Source organism: Rhamphochromis longiceps, linkage group LG17, assembly GCF_057381845.1.
Source record: "Rhamphochromis longiceps isolate RC_006_pf linkage group LG17, R_longiceps_female_GT1.1, whole genome shotgun sequence".
Classification (NCBI taxonomy): Eukaryota; Metazoa; Chordata; class Actinopteri; order Cichliformes; family Cichlidae; genus Rhamphochromis; species Rhamphochromis longiceps.
Genome location: NC_140573.1, coordinates 42411920 through 42432893, shown reverse-complemented (window position 1 = coordinate 42432893; position 20974 = coordinate 42411920). Strand labels below are relative to the sequence as shown.

Sequence of the window (20974 nt, the reverse complement as noted above, 5' to 3'; positions counted from 1 at the left end):
AAAATATTGTCGGGCATAAACTGTCCGTGGCGCAAAAAAGGTTGGAGACCGCTGATTAAGAGGACCCGAGGGAAGCTCGGAAAGCTAAGCAGAAGTTATTTGGAGAGGAGAGTAGTTTATTTTGATGCACCTGCTGTTTTCTTTGCAAATTTGCATCATAGGATTGTTTTTTTGTTTTTCCTGCAGTATATAAAAATTGTTGTATCTCCAAAATAAAACTATGAAGTAGAGCTGGGCGATAGAACGATAACAATATGTATCGCGATATAACTTTTTCTCGATAGAGAAATTAAGCTATCGCGATAGACCTCGCCGCTCTTGTCCTCTTTAAAAAAAAAAAAAAAAAAAGGGGAAAAAAAGGTCAGCCAATCCAAATTAAGTAGCGCAGAGCCGAACCAATCACAGCCGCAGCGTCACGTCACGTGACTTGTTACGTACAGCACAAGTGCCAAGCCGCACATGTGTATTTGTTTGGGAAGCAGCCAGCCACCGTACCGCCCGGGTAATGGAGGACTAGAAAAATCAACCGAGCGTGACCGAAGAGAAAACAGATGATGGTTCCAACGCCGGAGAGATTGTCGAACGGAAGAGCCACAGAAGCTCTGTAGTGTGAAGGTATTTCGGCTATTTCAAGTCTGACAAAAACAGAGTAGCTGCACTGTAAATTGTGCCGAAAGCAAGTCTGGAAATACAATAAACTGGTGCATGCGCTACGTCCACACGTACCTGGGTATTTTTGAAAACGCAGATTTTTCTATGCGTTTGCACCTTTCGTCCACACGTAAGGCCCAGACAAGGTGTGTCCTAGGATGCTTAAGGCGTGTGCTGCTGAACTTGGGGAGCCGCTACAACGAGTCTTCAACCTCAGTCTGCGACTGGGGAGAGTGCCCGCCCTATGGAAGACATCCTGCATCGTCCCGGTCCTCAAAAGGAACCGGCCCAATGAGCTGAATGACTTCCGACCGGTGGCACTGACGTCACATCTTATGAAGACTCTAGAGCGGCTCTTCCTCAACCTCCTCCGACCACAGGTACAACATGCCCAGGACCCACTACAGTTTGCATACAAGGCAGATGTCGGAGTGGAGGATGCCATCCTGTACCTCCTACACAGAGCCCACTCACACCTGGATGGGGGAAAAGGCACGGTCAGGATCCTGTTTCTTGACTTTTCCAGTGCCTTTAATACCATCCGGCCCTGTATGCTTCAGGAAAAACTGAACAGGATGGAGGTGGACCCCTGCCTGGTGGCTTGGCTCTCCGACTACCTCACCGACAGACCACAGTACGTCAGGCTGAAGGACATCACGTCTGACACTGTGGTCAGCAGCACAGGAGCACCACAGGGAACTGTGCTGTCCCCTCTTCTCTTCACCCTGTACACCTCTGACTTCTGCTACAACTCTGAATTATGCCATATTCAGAAGTTTGCAGATGACACGGCCATCATGGGGTGTATCTGGGATGATCAGGAAGAGGAGTACAGAAGTCTGGTGAGGAACTTTGTCGCATGGAGTCACACAAACCACCTGCAACTCAACACCTCAAAGACTAAGGAACTGGTTGTGGACTTCGGGAGGTCCAGAGAAGGTCCACTGCCGGTTCAGATAGAGGGGGAGGAGGTGGAGGTGGTCAACGAGTACAAGTACCTCGGGCTGTGGGTGGACAATAAACTGGACTGGTCATGCAACACAGAGCACCTGTATAAAAAAGCCCAAAGCCGACTGTACTTCCTCAGGAGGCTGAGGTCTTTTAACATCTGCAGGAAGCTCCTGAGGATGTTTTACCAGTCGGTGGTTGCTGGAGTACTTTTCTATGCTGTGGTGTGCTGGGGGAGCAGCACAGCAAAGAAGGACTCATGCAGGCTGGAGAAACTGATCAGGAAGGCTAGCTCTGTGGTCGGCATGAAGCTGGACACTCTGGTGACAGTGGCAGAGAAAAGGACACTAAAGAAACTGATGGACATTATGAACAATGCTGGGCATCCTCTGCACACGGCCATAAACAACCAGAAGAGTCTGTTCAGTGACAGGTTGCTTCTCCCCAAGACAAGAACTAACAGACTTAAAAACTCCTTTGTCCCACACGCCATCAGACTGTTTAACTCCTCTCTGGAGGGGAGAGGGAGGGGAAACAGGAGGACAAAGGAGGGGGGAACAACTAAGCTGTAGTGCCTCTTCACCTCACTGTACAATACCTTGTGCAATACTTTTGTAAATAGTCAACAGTGCAATAGACTCAATACTTGAAATGTGCAATTCACTTGTATTTTTATTTTTTATTCCTATTTATTCTATTTATCCCCTTTGTATATTTTATTTATATTTGTCTCTGTATTTATGTGTGTGTGTGTGTGTGTGTGTGTGTGTGTGTGTGTGTGTGTATATATATATATATATATATATATATATATATATATATATATATATATATATATATATATATATATATATATATATATAACAATTCTGTAACTGTAACTTCGGTCGTTGCTGTGCTTTTTTTGGAAATCGAATTTCCCAGAGGAACCCACCCGAGGGATTAATAAAGTTCTATCTTATCTTATCTTATCTTAAACGGCGTTTTTGGTCACTGAAAACGAAGATTTTTGAAAACTCCGTTTTTGCATTTACGTGTGGACCAGAAAAACGGAGAAAACTCAGCGTCAAAGGTGTGCGCATTTTTTGACGTCACACTGTGCGCCACGTTATTGTTTCGGTGAAATGAATTTCTACAATACTGTTACTGTTAATTCTACTCTCTGCAGTGTTTAAATGCTTACATATACACACAGTTACTGTCCCTCCACACAGACGACTCGGTTCTGCTTCTATGCCCCAGCTTTGCTTACTTTTTCCCACCGAGGCTTCTAGACTTCTGATTGGCCAATATTTCTGCACGGTTAGGAATCTAGCGCCACCTGCTGCTTTGGCATGTTCATAGCAGCGTTTTCCTTCATTTCTGCCTTTATGTGTGGACGGGATTATTTTTTAAAACGAAAACGGAAAATCTCCGTTTTCAAAAATACCCGTGTACGTGTGGACGTAGCCTCAGTCTCTGACTGGAAGCGCTGATTCGTCATTCGGCTTTTGTCAGACTAAAGTAACTGTTAAAACTGTTTGAAAAGCTAAGCTATACAACAAGGAGAGATTGAGAATTTCCTTTTAGTTCTCAGTTTATTTGATATTGACAAAAGTTAGTCAGTTTTGTCTGTTCTTCTGTAAAACAAACTAAGATTTATTTTTAGAATTAATAATTTGTTTCTAAGTGGAATTGACAGTTTAGTCTGTTTCATTTGTTCTATTTTGAAACTTAAACGCTTTAGCGGCTGCCTTTTGTGTAGTTTGTAATATTTGCCTTTATTTATCTGAAAAAGTCTCATGTTCCTTAAGTACATCTACCCTGTTGAACTTATTATGGGAAATAAATATTTAAATAAAAACAAGCTGCTGATTATTTCACAATTTACTTGTGAGCAACGGCACATTTAAATCTTACAAATATAGTTATTTGGCTTATATCGTGATAGATATCGTTATCGCCTGAAATGAAAAAAACATATCGTGATATGAAAAAAATCTTATATCGCCCAGCTCTATTATGAAGACACTCAAAATAAATTTCCTGTTGTTGTAAACTATTTTTTGCAACTTTTTTGTATTTAAAGTTTTGAGGGATAAACCTCTTAAATTTCTCCAAGTAGAAATATATGTAAAAACAAAACAAAAGCGATTTTCAATTTTTTTTGTAGTTTATTGCACTTTTTTGCAATTAATGTAGTTACTATGGACTTAATGCATACATATTATTAAAATATGGGCTATAACAGTTGCATAGCAACTTGAAATGCTCCCACAAATGGCACTACAACATGTAAAAAACTAATATAAGCTCTGGCGGACTTGGTTCTATAGTATGTCTTAAAGGGTTAAATAAATATCGTCAAATAATCGAGATCTCAATTTCAGTGAAAATAATCGTGATTATCATTTTTGCCATAATCGAGCAGCCCTACCTTCAGGTCAGGTGTAAACACACCTGACTGTGAAGGGCTTTGTCTGGAGCCTTTTGTCATAAACTGAGGCAGATCACTTGGTGATCAGACTTTTCAGTGTCTTTGGTTCAGCTGAAAAGGTATTTCTGATGTTGCTGGTAGAGCAGGGCGACCAAAAGTATTCATCACCATATACATTTGAAAATTTGCAATAACGATATAACTGACGATATAATTGATGTGAGACAAAATACTTTACAACTCCTCAACTTTATTAGTGCAAACAAAAAAAACACCTCATCAATGTATTTTGACTTAAACAAGCAGCTGTTTTGTTTTTTTTATCTGCATTAAAGTTATATAAACATTTAACAGTGCAAATGCAAATTCTTCACTGACAGTTTAACCAAAAGGCATTTCCAGTGGAAACTGGCCGACATATCCTCAGCATAACCATGTATAACATCCACAAAACTTAAAAAGAGGTCATACACACACACAATACGGTAACATGTTGAAGCACAGTACGTATCACTCCGCTAGGCTCCGCCTACGATAGCCGTAATGCTCCGACAATCCATCAAGTGCGGCTTCGTAGCTTAGCAAAGTCGTACTGAAACATTTTCGAGCGCCGTGTACATAAAATCGTTTCGAGGTCAGTAAACACAACCAGAGTTCATACATAAGGCACACGGGATTATAAGGGGCTCTGTCGACTTTCAGAAAAATCAAAGGATTGATTTTAAGTGCGCCGTATTTTCCAAACAATACGGTAATAACGACGGCCCGCTAGCATGCACTACCAAAAATAGTGCTTTGTTGTGTATCTGACGGACGAAAGCTAAACCAGTTCCACACCAGTGAAGCTGCAGCATTTTTACAAACCAGTTCAGATTCATCTGTTTCATTCAACGATCCGCTTTCGCTCTTCTCATTCTCCGTCACAGCCATGTGCGTATGTAAACAAAGGCACTGCGCATGCGCGTTTTACCCATATTCTGTGATATTTCATTTTCTTATCGTTGCCCAACATTACACCGGTATCACTGTGAACGGTATGATATGGCCCAGCCCTGGTTGCTGGAGCAGTGGTCCAGTGTTCATTTCTCCTGGTGGGGAAGGTCACAAACTAATGTGGTTTGAGCATGTTTTTCCCATGATTGCAGTGGTTAAAATCTCCCAGAATGATAACAGCGGCATCAGGATATGTGTTTTCATATTCATTAATCCTGGTGTTGGCCAGAGGGGCCGATGGCGCGATATGGCAGCCTGGCTTCTGTCAGTCTGCCCCAGGGCAGCTGTGGCTACAACTGTAGCTGCTCCACCGGTGTGTGAATGTGAGAGTGAATGAATAGTGGCATTGTAAAGCGCTATATAAATGCAATCCATTATTATTATTATTAATCATGTCATGTTGCTCCTTTAATGCAGCCTCCTCTTCAGTGCAGGGGGGTATGTACACAACACTCACAGTGATGCATTGCAATTCTCTGGGCAGGTACAATGGCATTAGCTTCAGGGTCAAATGATCTTACAGTGAGTACACCATGATTGTCTGAGGAGGGCAGCTGTTCCTGCACCAGGAGTCTTACCGCTATCCGCAGCACACCGGTCCTTCCTGAAGACTGTGTAGCCGCCTGTTGTTAGTGCCTCGTCGGGTGTCCTTTCCCCCAAGCCAGGTTTCGCAGAAACACAATATGGAACAATCCTGAATCTCCTTCTGTGTAGAAATCCAGGCCTGGAGTCGTCCATTTTATTTTCCAGGGACTGAACAGTATGACCGGGAGGGTTAGCCTTTCGTTGCTAACCAAAGGGCTGAGCTTCTGGTCAGCTGCTCCCCGACTGCCTCGCCTCTGCTTCGGCCTGTTCCTAGGAGGGCTCCCAGTCAGGGGCCGGCCTAGCGTCGAGTCAGTACAGCCTGATAGCTCAGGGTAGGATTCCAGGAAGCACTGCGCTCTCTCAGTTGTAATAAGGTCATGCGATCATAGCGAACTTTTGTATAGTGTGTCTTAACACTATACAAGGGTTGGCAGTTTGCCTTGTAATCGGAAGGTTGCCGGTTCGAGCCCCGGCTCCAACAGTGTTGGTCGTTGTGTCCTTGGGCAAGACACTTCGCCCGTTGCCTACTGGTGGTGGTCAGAGGGCCCGGTGGCGCCAGTGTCCGGCAGCCTCGCCTCTGTCAGTGCGCCCCAGGGCGGCTGTGGCTACAATGTAGCTGCCATCACCAGTGTGTGAATGTGTGTGTGAATGGGTGGACCCCCATGATCGGAAGGTCGGCGGTTCGAATCCACTTAACGGCTACCCTGAGGTACCCCTGAGCAAGGTACCGTCCCTACACACTGCTCCCCGGGCGCCTGCTTAGTGGGCTGCCCACTGCTTCACTGAGTGAATGGGTCAAATGCAGAGAAAAACAAGTAATTTCCCCATGGGGATCAATAAAGTATCCATTATTATTATTATCCATTATTATTAAAGCGCTTTGGGGTCCTTAGGGACCAAGTAAAGCGCTTTACAAATACAGACCATTTACCATTTAACTCGGTACAACAACAAAAAAGTAACTTGACTTGGAGAGCTGACCGCCAAGAGTGGAGTTATACTGGGTGGTTCAATTCTTTGGAATTGTTAGCCTGTTTGCCCATTGATTCATCTTATTGATTCCACTTGAACTACAATCAGCTGATTTCAGTTTGTGTGCCAGAGCAGTAAAATAGTCATGCAATCTAGAACCTGGACGTGGACATGCTTTTATTTTCATTGCACAAATGGATAAGAGCGCAATGTTACACTGGAAGCTGCATCAGGATAGAAACAACTGCATTATACTGCAAGCAAACCTTTGGCTCGTTGCAAGTATCTGCACAGACAGCCTGCTAACACTAAGCTAGCCAAGAATGTTAAAGCTGAGTGCTGAACCCGGCCCAGCAGCCACAGCCTGAACTTCAGCAGCAATGAGCCTCCATCTCTACCTGTTCATATTTTCCCAACAACTGTGGCAATTCTAACAAAATCTACTCGTGCAAATTCTCAAGTCTGGACTGTCAAAATGAAAGTAAGCATTGCTTTATGAACTCATAGTGTTAAATTTGAACATGTCTGTTTTTTTCAGTTGATTTCTTTTTTTTGGAGTATGCAGGTCAGGTGTTATGACTGGGAAATACTTACATTTTTATAGGTGTATTATATATGTGTATTTATTAACAGCCAGCAGTATGTTTTAAAGTGTTACAGTACTGAACATAGCTGTTAATAGTCAAAATCTTGGATGTGCACATTTCTGACAAAATTCATATTCGAACAGGCTCACACGAAATGAGATGTTCAGTAGGAGTTCCCTTTTACTTATTATTTTCTGTGAGGAACCCCACAAATCACCATACTTCATCATCATATTATTATTATAATTATTATTGTGCTTTATGAGCCAAAATGGTCACTCTGGTGCACCTGCCACTAAGACTTCCATCTTTTTAAAACACTGTAATAAAAAACATTGTGCTGCAGTCATTTTCACACTAATAGCTTTTATTCGTCACTGTGCTTTACAACCATCATTGTAATATTTGCAAATATACCAATGAATGTTTTTGCTGTTCTTTGTCAGTCTTTAGATTTATATTTCAGACCATGAGACATGCGCTACAAAATAATACGCTGTGACTTTGTTTTTACTTCTTTTAGCCAGACATATCATATAAAGCAGTTACACTGAAAAAACTGTTTGTGTTTTAGGAGCAGTGACTGTCGTGTGTGAGGTGTCCCAGCGTATTGACGACAATACCCGGCACCATGAGAACCACTTGGAGCTTTGCCGTGTGCAGAAACTGCTGAAAGGGAGAAAGATGAAGGTGTTGGCTCCAGGTTAGATCCTCTCATTAAATATTCCTTTGATCTCCTTCAAGAACTACCTCTATACATCTTCTCTGTTGCTGCATCTGTTGCATGCATGCATCTATGCCTTCTGGGACACACTGGGGGAGAGAGGAAAACCAGACCAGCACACATAAACTAAAGGGGAAGTGAGGTCATTAAGAAGAAACTCATCCGTACTGTTCAAAATTCATAAATAGCAGAGCCTTATTTAGAAGTGTGCAACAAGTCCAATCGTGAGATTTCCTCATTACTAAATATTCTACAGCTGTTTGTGGAAAACTGGGAAAGACGGCAACTCGGCCACAAAGTGGGAGGCCGTGTAAGATCACAGCGTCAGAGAAGGCTGCGGCACATTGAGTAGAGGTCACTAAGTTTCAATAAAGTCAGTCACTACAGACCTCCAAACTCCATGTGACCTCTTGGTTTCCATGGCTGAGCAGCTGCATCCAAGTTTCACTAACCACAATGCAAAGTGTCGTGTGTGGTGGCACGCTGCCACTGGAAGTGGAAGTGGAGATGTGGTCTCTGTGACGGTGTTTCTTTGCCCGGCGATCCGATGGATGAGTCTTGGTTTAGCAGTTGTCAGGGGAATGGTGCTGCCTGCACTGTGCCCAGGATGGTGGAGGTGGGATTTTAGTCTGAGGCCCCTTAGTTCCAGTGACAGGAACTCATAATGCTGGAGCAAAGACATTTTGGACCATTTCATGCTCCCAACTTTGTGGGAACAATTTTAAGGATGGCCCCTTCCTGAGCTTGGTGTGGAAGATCTTGACCAGCCGGAGTCCTTTCCCACAGCCTCCTTCATCAGTTTCTGACCTCACAAGTGCTTCTGGAATAATGGTCAACCTTCACAGAAGATTTGAAGCTGTGGGCCGGCATATTAAACTCTTTGGATTAAAGCAAATAATCAGTATAGTGTATGCTACACATCATATCAATAATAATTAGTGAACCATCAGGTTCTGTTCTGTTATTTCCCCACAGCCCTGTGCTTCCAGCCACTCCATGCCCTGCTGGTATTTGTCCTGGATGTCGCTGCTGCCACTGTCCCCCACGACCAGTCATCTCGTGGACTCGAAGTTAAAAAGGAAGCCAAAATGTGTTGTCTGGGAGTGTGTGCTGGATTTGAGGAAATACATGTATGCATGATGTCCTGAGTCTGTGTTTGTGTGCTTGGATATGAAGGCGTGTTTTCCGTGAGTATGTGTGGCTGTTTGTGTTGTACGGGCTGGAAGTGGCGGCTGAATAGCAGCTCTTCTTTCTAATGCCGATGTGGGCATTAGTTTCAAAAGCTTTCTCTCATCCAAGTTCTCAGGCCCTCAAAACTCTGCTGTCAGCTTCCTTTCCAGCCAATAAAGCTCTGGTCCCACCAGGCAGACTTCAGAGCTGCAGGAGTACCACCTCACCCCGCAACCCCACACCGACTCATTCTCCTTCCTCCCCACCAATGCCACCTCTAATGTGGGTAAAAGAAAAGCTGCCTTTGGCAGATGAGAAGCATTGGAGCCCCTCAAACATATTAAGTAGCTCTGTAGGAGATGGGGGGGGGGGGGGTGTTTGTGCGCCACAAAGCCTGAATCAATGGGACATCAGTGCAGCAGGCAGCAGCCTCTTTCCCTGGGAGGCCACAGCTTTATGTCTGCCTGTCTGTTCCTTTATTTTAAAACAAAGATGTCTCACATTTTATATCGTGCTTCACATGGATTCTCCCCTTGTGTCCTTTATGTTATTGATAGTTTCACACAAGTTTCCTTATGCATCATCTACCATTTCTCTGTCTGTTTTTTCTAATCACATTACATTATGATTAATACAAGCTTCAATAAATAGAAAGTAGAAAAGTTATTCTGTACTGAATTGTCTTTAAAGTGCAAAAATCATACATTTCTTTTATATTGAGTTCAGTATAACAGCTATTACGTAGGGCTGCTCAATTAATCGAATTTTAATCACGATTACGATCTGGGCTTTCAACGATCATTAAAAATGACTGAGCCGATTATTAGCCCCTCCCTCATTTATCCGCGACACCTTAAAGGCCGGTCCGTGAAAATATTGTCGGGCATAAACCGGTCCGTGGCGCAAAAAAGGTTGGAGACCGCTGATTAAGAGGACCCGAGGGAAGCTCGGAAAGCTAAGCAGAAGTTATTTGGAGAGGAGAGTGACTGCCGTTGGTTGAAAAGAGTTTAAAAAAAAAAAAAAAACTTCAGTGGTGTTGCACACTATTTTATATTATTTTTTTAAAGTCATTGTTAACCCTTTAAAGCCGGTCAGAGCAGCATGCTCCGTTTTGCGTAACTATTTTTAAATCCCTGTAGAACCTGAACCGTGTAAGCTAGCGCAATAATTTGTTTTGCATATGAAACCGGAGGAGTTGTACTTACATCTGATGCCATCAGCTTGTCCTCGGTCACGGTTTCGTTCCACATATAGCTTTGCAAAAACTGCATAAAAAGCGCTTGCAGGAACAAAAACATAATATTCCAGAAACACGCTTTGCCGATCCGATCAGCTGTTCGTAACACTTCCCACAGTGAAATGATGCACCTGCTGTTTTCTTTGCAAATTTGCATCATAGGATTGTTTTTTGTTTTTCCTGCAGTATATAAAAATTGCTGTATCTCCAAAATAAAACTATGAAGACACTCAAAATAAATTTCCTGTGGTGGGAAACTATTTTTTGCAATTTTATTGTATTTAAAGTTTTGAGGGATAAACCTCTTAAACTTCTCCAAGTAGAAATATATGTAAACAAAACAAAAGCGATTTTCAATTTTTTTGTAGTTTATTGCACTTTTTTGCAATTTATGTAATTACTATGGACTTAATGCATACATATTATTAAAATATGGGCTATAACAGTTGTATTGATGTATAGCAACTTGAAATGCTCCCACAAATGGCACTACAGCATGTAAAAAAAATAAATAAAAATAATATAAGCTCTGGTGGACTTGGTTCTATAGTAGGTCTTAAAGGGTTAAATAAATATCGTCAAATAATCGTGATCTCAATTTCAGTGAAAATAATCGTGATTATCATTTTTGCCATAATCGAGCAGCCCTAAGCTGAACTCAATATTGTCTTACGTATAAGTAATGATTCCCAGTGTCCTCCTCAGAATAGGGCTCTGCAGTTAATCTGATTTTTACACATCGCCCGACCCTACAGGATACAGTTTCAGCATGAGGGACACTGGTTACACATGACTGCCTAAGCAAGAACACTGACATGTTATGCATTTACTAAGTTGTGCTAAAAGCTTCATAACAGGGTGTGACTACGAAATGGCAAAAAGAATAATCTCATGACCAGTTCTAATTTTACAGGGAGTGCAGAATTATTAGGCAAGTTGTATTTTTGAGGAATAATGTTATTATTGAACAACAACCATGTTCTCAATGAACCCAAAAAACTCATTAATATCAAAGCTGAATGTTTGTGGAAGTAGTTTTTAGTTTGTTTTTAGTTTTAGCTATTTTAGGGGGATATCTGTGTGTGCAGGTGACTATTACTGTGCATAATTATTAGGCAACTTAACAAAAACAAATATATACCCATTTCAATTATTTATTTTTACCAGTGAAACCAATATAACATCTCCACATTCACAAATATACATTTCTGACATTCAAAAACAAATCAGCGACCAATATAGCCACCTTTCTTTGCAAGGACACTCAAAAGCCTGCCATCCATGGATTCTGTCAGTGTTTTGATCTGTTCACCATCAACATTGCGTGCAGCAGCAACCACAGCCTCCCAGACACTGTTCAGAGAGGTGTACTGTTTTCCCTCCTTTAAATCTCACATTTGATGATGGACCACAGGTTCTCAATGGGGTTCAGATCAGGTGAACAAGGAGGCCATGTCATTAGTTTTTCTTCTTTTATAGCCTTTCTTGCCAGCCACGCTGTGGAGTACTTGGACGCGTGTGATGGAGCATTGTCCTGCATGAAAATCATGTTTTTCTTGAAGGATGCAGACTTCTTCCTGTACCACTGCTTGAAGAAGGTGTCTTCCAGAAACTGGCAGTAGGACTGGGAGTTGAGCTCGACTCCATCCTCAACCCGAAAAGGCCCCACAAGCTCATCTTTGATGATACCAGCCCAAACCAGTACTCCACCTCCACCTTGCTGGCGTCTGAGTGGGACTGGAGCTCTCTGCCCTTTACCAATCCAGCCACGGGCCCATCCATCTGGCCCATCAAGACTCACTCTCATTTCATCAGTCCATAAAACCTTAGAAAAACCAGTCTTGAGATATTTCTTGGCCCAGTCTTGACGTTTCAGCTTGTGTGTCTTGTTCAGTGGTGGTCGTCTTTCAGCCTTTCTTACCTTGGCCATGTCTCTGAGTATTGCACACCTTGTGCTTTTGGGCACTCCAGTGATGTTGCAGCTCTGAAATATGGCCAAACTGGTGGCAAGTGGCATCTTGGCAGCTGCACGCTTGACTTTTCTCAGTTCACGGGCAGTTATTTTGCGCCTTGGTTTTTCCACACGCTTCTTGCGACCCTGTTGACTATTTTGAATGAAACGCTTGATTGTTCGATGATCACGCTTCAGAAGCTTTGCAATTTTGAGACTGCTGCATCCCTCTGCAAGATATCTCACTATTTTTGACTTTTCTGAGCCTGTCAAGTCCTTCTTTTGACCCATTTTGCCAAAGGAAAGGACGTTGCCTAATAATTATGCACACCTGATATAGGGTGTTGATGTCATTAGACCACACCCCTTCTCATTACAGAGATGCACATCACCTAATATGCTTAATTGGTAGTAGGCTTTCGAGCCTATACAGCTTGGAGTAAGACAACATGCATGAAGAGGATGATGTGGACAAAATACTCATTTGCCTAATAATTCTGCACTCCCTGTACGTGAAACAGGTCAACTTCTTCAATTCAATTTTTTAATATAGCGCCAAGTCACAACAACTGTCACCTCAGTGCTTTATGTTTTCAGATCCTACAATAATACTTTGAACACTAAAAGTCAGGTCGAGCCAAGCTGGGCCAAGTGGCTGCTTGTGGAAAAGACGCGTTAGAACAGGTGCGGGAAGGACAACTGCCAGGAAGACTCCACCCCAAGGTGGGGCGAGAATGTCAAGCCAGCCTGGCAGATTGACCCGCGAATGATTATGATTGATGATCATAAGGGACAAAGAAGGAAAACCAAAAACAACAAACCCCAGCCCCAAAATGCCGAACCCTGCCAATTCTCTGCTTATGGCTGCTGGAAAATAGACCTGTACCGTCCACTTTACCACATGGAGAAAGAGTCCAGCATCTGTGAGTTCATTTATTTTAGAGATCTGAGGCGGAGAATGAGTCTATTTTGCTGATACACATTAAAGGGATTATTTGCACTAGAACAAATATTTTGGGAGAAAGACCTGGGCTGGTTTGATATGTGGGTTTTTATTTTTCCCTCCAGAGCACGTTTGTCCTTGTCCTTCTTTGCTCTTTCTTCTTTTTTCTTACATTGTTTTCTGAGTGAATGCTGCTAAAGTCAGTTATTGTTTTTGTAATCAGCTGTTTCCGTTTGTAATAATTCTGCTGATTTTCTTTGTTAAACTTATTAAAATGATTCTATTGTTTTCAGTTATGTTATGTATAAGATTTTATTTAAATTAGATTTAATCTCCGGGCTTCACACAACACCACAAAGTGTCATAGCATGTGTCTTGACTGTTTTTCTGTTTGAGAGGCATTTTAAAAGCAATTTGATCCCCACTCGGCCCAGCCACTTAATCTCACTGGACTTGTCTGTAGCTGAAAATGTCCTCTCCGAGCCCCAGAGGCACAGCTTCGGCCACTTGGGCTCACTGCAATCACAGGCTATTTGCTCGGGCAATTACAAAAACGCCCTGGACTCAGGATAAATTTTAATCTTATATATCCAAATGTCAGCCCTGCTTGCTTATTAGCTATCAGCATCCTGCTGCCAATCACAGTGAAAGAGATGAGTTTTCCTCAGCGACCACACCGAAATACTAGAAATTACTTCTTCTCGTTGTAGAAGGCAAAATATTGTTGTAGTTTTCTTTCTAAGATTATGGGGTCTTTACACTACAATATAAAGTGCCTTGAATTTCAATTTCAGTTATCTACTTAAGAGGGACAATGCAGTTTAACATGGTTCCAATAGCATGAAATTGATGTGCTGCACAGAGTTTGAGGCCTCAGGTGACGGTTGTTGTGATTGGCACTATATACATGCAATTGAATCGAAATGGGGATAACTTCACAGTGTTCAAAGATCACTAAATGTTTGACAAATTAGTATTTATTATTATTTTTATTATTAAAAGTAGTCAGAGCAGTTTTAATGGATGTCACAGAGTAAAACCAGTGGTGGGCAATAGAGCAGGGCGATATGGCCAAAAATATTTATCACGATATATATTTGAAAATTTGCGATAACGATATAACAGACGATATAATTGATGCGAGACAAAATACAACTCCACAACATTACTAGCGCAAAAAGACAACCTTCCATTTATTTTCATTTAAACAAGAAGCTGGTTTTTATGTACATTAAAGCTTTATAAAAATGTAACAGTGCAAATGCAAATTCCTTGCTGAAAGTTTAACCAAAAGGCATTTCCAGTAGAAATGGGCTGACATATCCTGAGCATAACCATGTATAATATCCACTGAAGTTAAAAAGAGGTGCTTTGCAACATTAAACTGCAGTGTGCAGTACGTATTTTTCGGACCATAAGGTGCACGGGATTATAAGGCACATTAAGCGAAACAAAGCAGTCAGATAAATCAAACTTTATTAAACTCATTCTTCTTGCTTCCTCCACTTCTGTACCATTGATTCATTAATGTTGAATTCTCTGCAGCTGCTCTATTCCCATGTTGTTGCAGTATATTAATGACTAACCTCGTATTGTGGATGGATTATCTCAGTTGTTCTCCTGACTGAAGTTTGGTCCGTTTACAGCATCCTGCCATGCGATTGCATTTGTCTCTAACTATCAGGAACCTTCACGTTAACTTTTATAAGTGGAAAAGTGTTAGTGTTCGTCCTCCAGCTTCACTGTTTATGTTATGCTAACATAGCTGTGTCGCTAGCGATCACGTAGCACATCATTATATACCAGCTAGCCCAACTTCAGTAACCCTACAAACGTCACTGCTGTTTAGTTTCCTGTCTTCATTTATGTTGGAAGTGATAGCAGAGCTGTACGTTTGAATTTTTTCAGAAATCTCTCAGTCAGAACATGCTATATCATGCTTAGGTAACTAGCGAAACTAGCGAGCTAACTTCCGCTAGCTTCCTGCTAACTTCTAATTCCGTTAAATGTAATAAATTTTGTTTTCATGGATGCCTGGAAGTTAAACTTCATAGTTACACCTGGTAAAGCAGCAATGCTGATCGTTTTATTAAAGATCAAAGAATTTAGACAGTTTTTAACTCTCAGTGATGCTGCAGTGTTGTTTGACCTGAAACATACAGAGTTTAGGACCCAGATTACTCCCAGATTTAAGGGCATCTTAGTCCGACGGCCGCTTGCATGTTCTGCAAAGAAATGTGCTTTGTCGTGTATCTGACGGACAAACACCAAACCAGTTCCACATCACTGAACTTGCACTATTTTTACAAACCAGTTCTGGTTCATCTGTTTCACTCAACAATCGGCCATGTGCGTATGAAAACAAAGGCACTGCGCATGCGCGTTTTACTCATATTCTATGGCGATATTTCATTTTCCTATCGTTGCCTAACATTATACCGGTATTACCGTGAACGGTATAATATGGCCCAGCCCTAGTGGGCAATTATTTTTCCAAGTGGCCATATGAGAAACTGGGCCTGTTATGAACAGCTGCACCAATAAATACTAATAAACTCCTCCTGGTAACACAATGAGCCAATGAAGCTGTGAAAAAGACTCCGTAAAAACATTTATTTTTACTATTTTCAGTGTTTTATCAGGATATAATCAACATTCTGAAAAACAATTGGAAACTAAATGTGGATGTGAGAAGTCTGAAAGTGTTTTTGCTGTCTTGCTTGTAGTTTAACTTCTTCATCAGCAGCTTTTCAGTTTATTTGGTTTTTAGGAAGAAATCTAGTGTGCTTTACCTTTGAGTTTATTACAGGTTCAGTGTCTGAGGTGGAAATAAAGAGGATGACACGAGAGAGGATCTGTATGTGGACTCATTCACCCCTGAGAATATTTGTGAATCCAAATAGTGCCAACATCTCAGTAACACTACCACTACACTACTGCAATAGAGTTTGAAATGCAAAAACTCTGTGATTGTGTGAGCAAGCACTTTGGCGACAGTGGGAAGGAAAAACTCAGTTTTAACAGGAAGAAACCTCCGGCAGAACCAGGCTCAGGGAGGGGCGGGGCCATCTACTGCGACTGGTTGGGGCCGAGCACATAGCCCCGCCCCTCCCGTCCAACATGTTTTTCCATTACAGATTTGGACGCCCATGATTGTAACACCTTAGTGTATATTAGAATGGCAAAGGCCACCAAATTAGCCTCTGATGGAGAGTTTTTAAGAATAGTTTATTGGTTTTTGTTATTTTATGTGAAATCACAAAGTTGGTTTTGACGTCATCGCTGGGTGGTAAGTACATTGGTAAGCAAAGGTTCAGATGTCTGTTCTCGGTCTGCGTTGGTCAGCTTTGTGTATTTCGCTGCATGTTTAGTTCATAATGGCGATTCAGATTTCTTGTGCGCTGTCCATCTCTTTAGCTGGTTGACCCAGGTGTTTAAACTGGTCTAGTTTCTCTGCCTCTGTTCTTGCATGCCTGTTGTTAAACCCGTCTCCCCGTTCACACACATATTCTGTCTTGCTGCTTCTGACTTTCATTCCTCTTCTCTTCAGAGCAAACCTCCACATTGTCAGGGTTCCTGGGTCGTTGACCCAGTGATTTCAGTTTGTTCATGTTCAGTTTGGTTCGCCACATTAATGTTCTCACTTCCTGTCTTTTCCCGTGTCAGCTTGTCTCCCGTGTCATTAGTCAGATTATGTTCAGCCCTGTACTCACCTGTTTCCAATCATTGTCATCATTCAACCTGTGTATTTAAGTTCCTCGGTTTCACCAGTCCTCTGTCGTGTCATTGATGTTGATGTTCATGTGATGTTCTGTTGTCGTTTCCGCCTGCGTTCAGCCAGCCAGCCATTCAGCCTTCCAGTCAGTTGTCCAGCCAGCCAGCCATTTTCTCCCTTTGTTCTGTTCATCCACTCCTCATAATAAATCTGCACCTACCTGCGAGTCCTGCGTTTGGGTTCCTTCTTCCTCGCCTCCACACGACGCCTGACACACATCTTCAGGCGCTCTTCAGTCTGCTCCCTACAGTCTCATCTGCAGTTGTCATAGGCCACTAAGACTCCTGCCTGACCTCATCTGCCAATCCGTGCATCGCCACTGCAAACAGACCCAGAGTAGATCCCTGATGTAATCTCGCCCCACGTTGAACCCGGCTGTCTCAACTGCTCCTTGAGCTTTTGCCATTTAATCCTCGACTCCGCCTTCACTTCCTCGTCTTGATTTCTGCAGTCATCCTAAAAACGTCCGGTGCTGTCTACCTGCCACCACTTTCTAGTCTTATATCTCTCTCAGTTTGGCCTTTCTGCATAAGATATAATCCACCTTTGTGCACCTCCCTTTGCTGTTATATGTCACCTATGTTCTTCCCGCTTCTTAAAATGTCTTGACCACAAGTATTTCCATCCTTTTCAAAAATCCATTACCATGTAATCCATGTCCTTGTCCTGCATTTCTCTCCTTAGCACCGTGGCCACCCAACACCTGATTATCACCTCTGTTCCCTTTATCTACATGTCCACTGAAGTCTGCTACTCTGACAGCCAGCCTGAGAGCCACATACACTGACAACATTCAAAATCAGCTTTGATTTCCACCTTCAAAGTGATCCTGACTATTTGCATACTGTTCTTTTAAGATTAACCCTACACGTGCTCTCTGCACCATGCTGGAACAGCTTGAATCCACCTCGCTTCCATGTAGTCTCCTGCATGCACATATATCTGCCTTCTTTCTCTCCGTCTTGTAGGCAGGCTTTAAAGTCCCTACTCGCACCTCCACACTCCTGCCTTTCTTCTCTCCTGCCGCCTCCTGACACACCTTTCCCCCTGCCTCTTTCTTTGTCTTTGGCCAGCGGTAACAAGTTTCAGCACCCTGCTGGCCAACAGCACCCAGGGCCTGACAGATCCACTCATTCTGGATGAATGTGATGTAACCCTCCCAATTTATCCAGCCTTGAGACCTGCACTAAGAGTATGCTGGCATGTGGCCCTCTTATGGCTCCGTTAATGAATACATGTTTATGTTTAAAGTTCGCATTGACCCCGTGCAAACTGGTCATGGACAACCAAAGGGCCAAATGTGACCTGCAGGCTGTCCAGTGTCCACGTCTGGACTAAATGCATATTGAGTATCTAATGATGGATGTATATATGTGTATAATATTGTTTTCTGTTTGTTCTTGCTCCTGTCACAGGGAGGTGGTACATCTGCGAGGGCTGGCTGAAGGTGGTCCCACCAAAGGGTGCAGAGGCCAAGCCTAAGATGTTCTTCCTGTTCTCCGACATGCTGCTACAGGTCAAGCGTTGCAGCTCCCTGCATTCCACCAGTGGACAGAAGTTTACTGCCGAGCATGCCTATCCACTGCAGGACTGCACCGTAGAAAAGGTGTTTGGCCACACACGGAGCCAGGGAGGCCTGCTCACTGTAAGTGTCTGCCAGCTACTAGTCCCTGAAAAACCAGCAGAGAGGGCTCAGCCTCAACGGTTGTATGAACGGTATCTTCTTGCAGTTAGAGCTGTAAGGATTATGGAAAACGACACAACGTTTTTAATGTTGCCTGTTTACATTATTACAATTAAGATGAGATTGAAGTTCAGGCTTTCAGCTTTAATTCAAGGCTTTTAACAAAAACTACAACCTTACCTGTTCAGGTGTTACAGATATATTATAATATATCACATATTACAGATACAGTCCCCATTTTTCAAATCACTAGTTTTTAACAAGGTTTTCTTGGGCAGGTGGGGAGACATCTGTTCACTGATTTCAGGGTACACATGAGTGACTCTTTAGCGGAGCATTATTTAATTTCCACTTTTGACGTATGTAGCTTTGATTTGTCTTACTTAAAGTTCCTCGATGATGAGTGGTATAACGTGTAAAAATAAGAAGTTTGCTGAATGTTTTCAAGCCTCGCTCCGTTAAATGTCATTTAGTCCTGCGTGTTGGAGGAGACCTGTGCTCCTCTCCTCCCTAATCACCTCTAATCCTTGTTGAAGTGGCCTAAAAGTTGAACTTTGAATGTGTTTCTCTGCTCGGTCCATCCATCGTGCAGGTCTCTGTACAGCTGCTTGCTGACAAATTGTGTCTAAATGATGTAGCTGCTGTCATGAAACATTCAAAGCAAGGAGTTGCGCGTCATTGAGCAAGGAACCAAAGCGTTTATGCAGCGAGTGTTTAGTGCCAGTGCTGCATGGTATCAATATTCATTTCAGCTGATAGGCTCTGGCTCAAAGAGCTCTTTATGCAGTGCTGCTAATGTGCTTCCCTGTGATCCAGAGCAGCCACGTCTGATGATGGTGCTGTCCACTGCTGTCTGCTCAGCTTGTCAGAAGCATTTTTGCATGTTTTCTGTCAGTAAAGCTCATTTGTCACAGAACTGGTAGCATACAGTTGGCTGATAGATCTACAACATAGAAACCAATAAAACCCGACCGGGGACGTCAAACGTAAGTCCACGGGCTGGATGTGGATACAGTTATATCCGGCCGCGAGATGATTTCACACAGCAGTTATTAATGGGCCGTCGGTACGTGGAAGTCAAACCTTCAGCCCTGTGGGACTTTATTTTAATGGTCACGCCACGCGGCCAATCGCAGACTGGGATCGTACCATTATGTCAAAGAAGGAAAGGGGTCAGATGTTCCAAAGACAGCAGGTGCAGTGGTACGGGCCAGGTACGCAGAGAGACGCCGAGCCGGATTTAAATGCAAACCTCAAACGAGCAGCGTCTGGCTGCATTTCAATGATACTGGAGACTGAAAGGATGAGTGCAGAATGTATAAAAGTAGGAGCTGGATAAACCCGTGATACACGTTTTAGTTTTAGCCATTTTCCACCGCGGAGGACAAAAAGTTCCACATCTGTACAGACCTCATGTGTTCTCCACAGTAGAAGCAAAATGAACAAAAAATCACCTTCTTGAAAGAGACTCAAGTGTCCAGTTTAGTACTGAAAATTACATAAAATAAACTAAATACAGTTTCAACTACAGTTTAAAAAACCTGTAACTTTCTGTCATTTTACACTTTTATTTCTCACGTCCAAAGAGTCGTGCAGACAGATTCTCTCTTTGTCACAGCAGCTGTTTCTTCATCATCAGTGTGTGACTTCATCTGCACAGAAAGCATCAGTGGTCCAGCGGGCTGTTTGTTTCCCACGGTGGAAAATGAGTTTGACACTCCTGAGCCAGACAAAAAAGATAACCAGTTTACTTCTTTATGGGGGGGGATCCTCTTTGGTTACCTTTGTTATCTGTTATCATGTGATCATCCACCTAACACACTGTTTACTGCAACAGCTACACCCTTCTTGCACATGTTCTTTTTCAGCTACTTATTAATAAGTGACTTTTATGAAAAATCATTTCCCCTGGGGATCAATAAAGTATTCTGATCGTATCAGTAAAGGTGCGGGCATCTCAGGTTTCATTTGTTTATAGAGTAATTGGAGCTGTTGTCGGGGCTCAGCCAACAGGCCATCAGGTTTTAAACTGAGTGTATCAAATGTTAAAAATGGGAAAACATCCGTCAAACACAACAAGACGGGCAAAAAGTCTGTACAGATGATTAACTGTGAGATATGTCCGCACCTTTCATGCTTCATTTATCACGTGGATCATCATGGACATTTTCATAGGTTGGTTAAAAAATGCATTTACTTTTATTAATAAACGTTTACGTTTTAAAATGATTAATAAACACTTATTTTACATCCAAGAGGTCTGGCAAACGAGTTTATATCATAAACACGATCCAATGAAAAATAAAGAGGAAAATAACCAGTCGGGTGATTCTGATCA

The 20974-nt window shown here is 42.5% G+C and overlaps 1 protein-coding gene across 1 annotated transcript in view; it reads left to right on the top strand.

Annotated features, from left to right (window-relative positions):
- The window catches only part of arhgef39 (Rho guanine nucleotide exchange factor (GEF) 39), a 72318-nt gene that overhangs the window by 40908 nt on the left and 10436 nt on the right, over positions 1-20974 (top strand). The window contains exons 7-8 of the mRNA XM_085386437.1: positions 7727-7855; positions 18368-18597. Of these exons, the coding sequence (XP_085242563.1) occupies positions 7727-7855; positions 18368-18597 (359 nt within the window). The remainder of the gene's footprint in view (positions 1-7726; positions 7856-18367; positions 18598-20974) is intronic.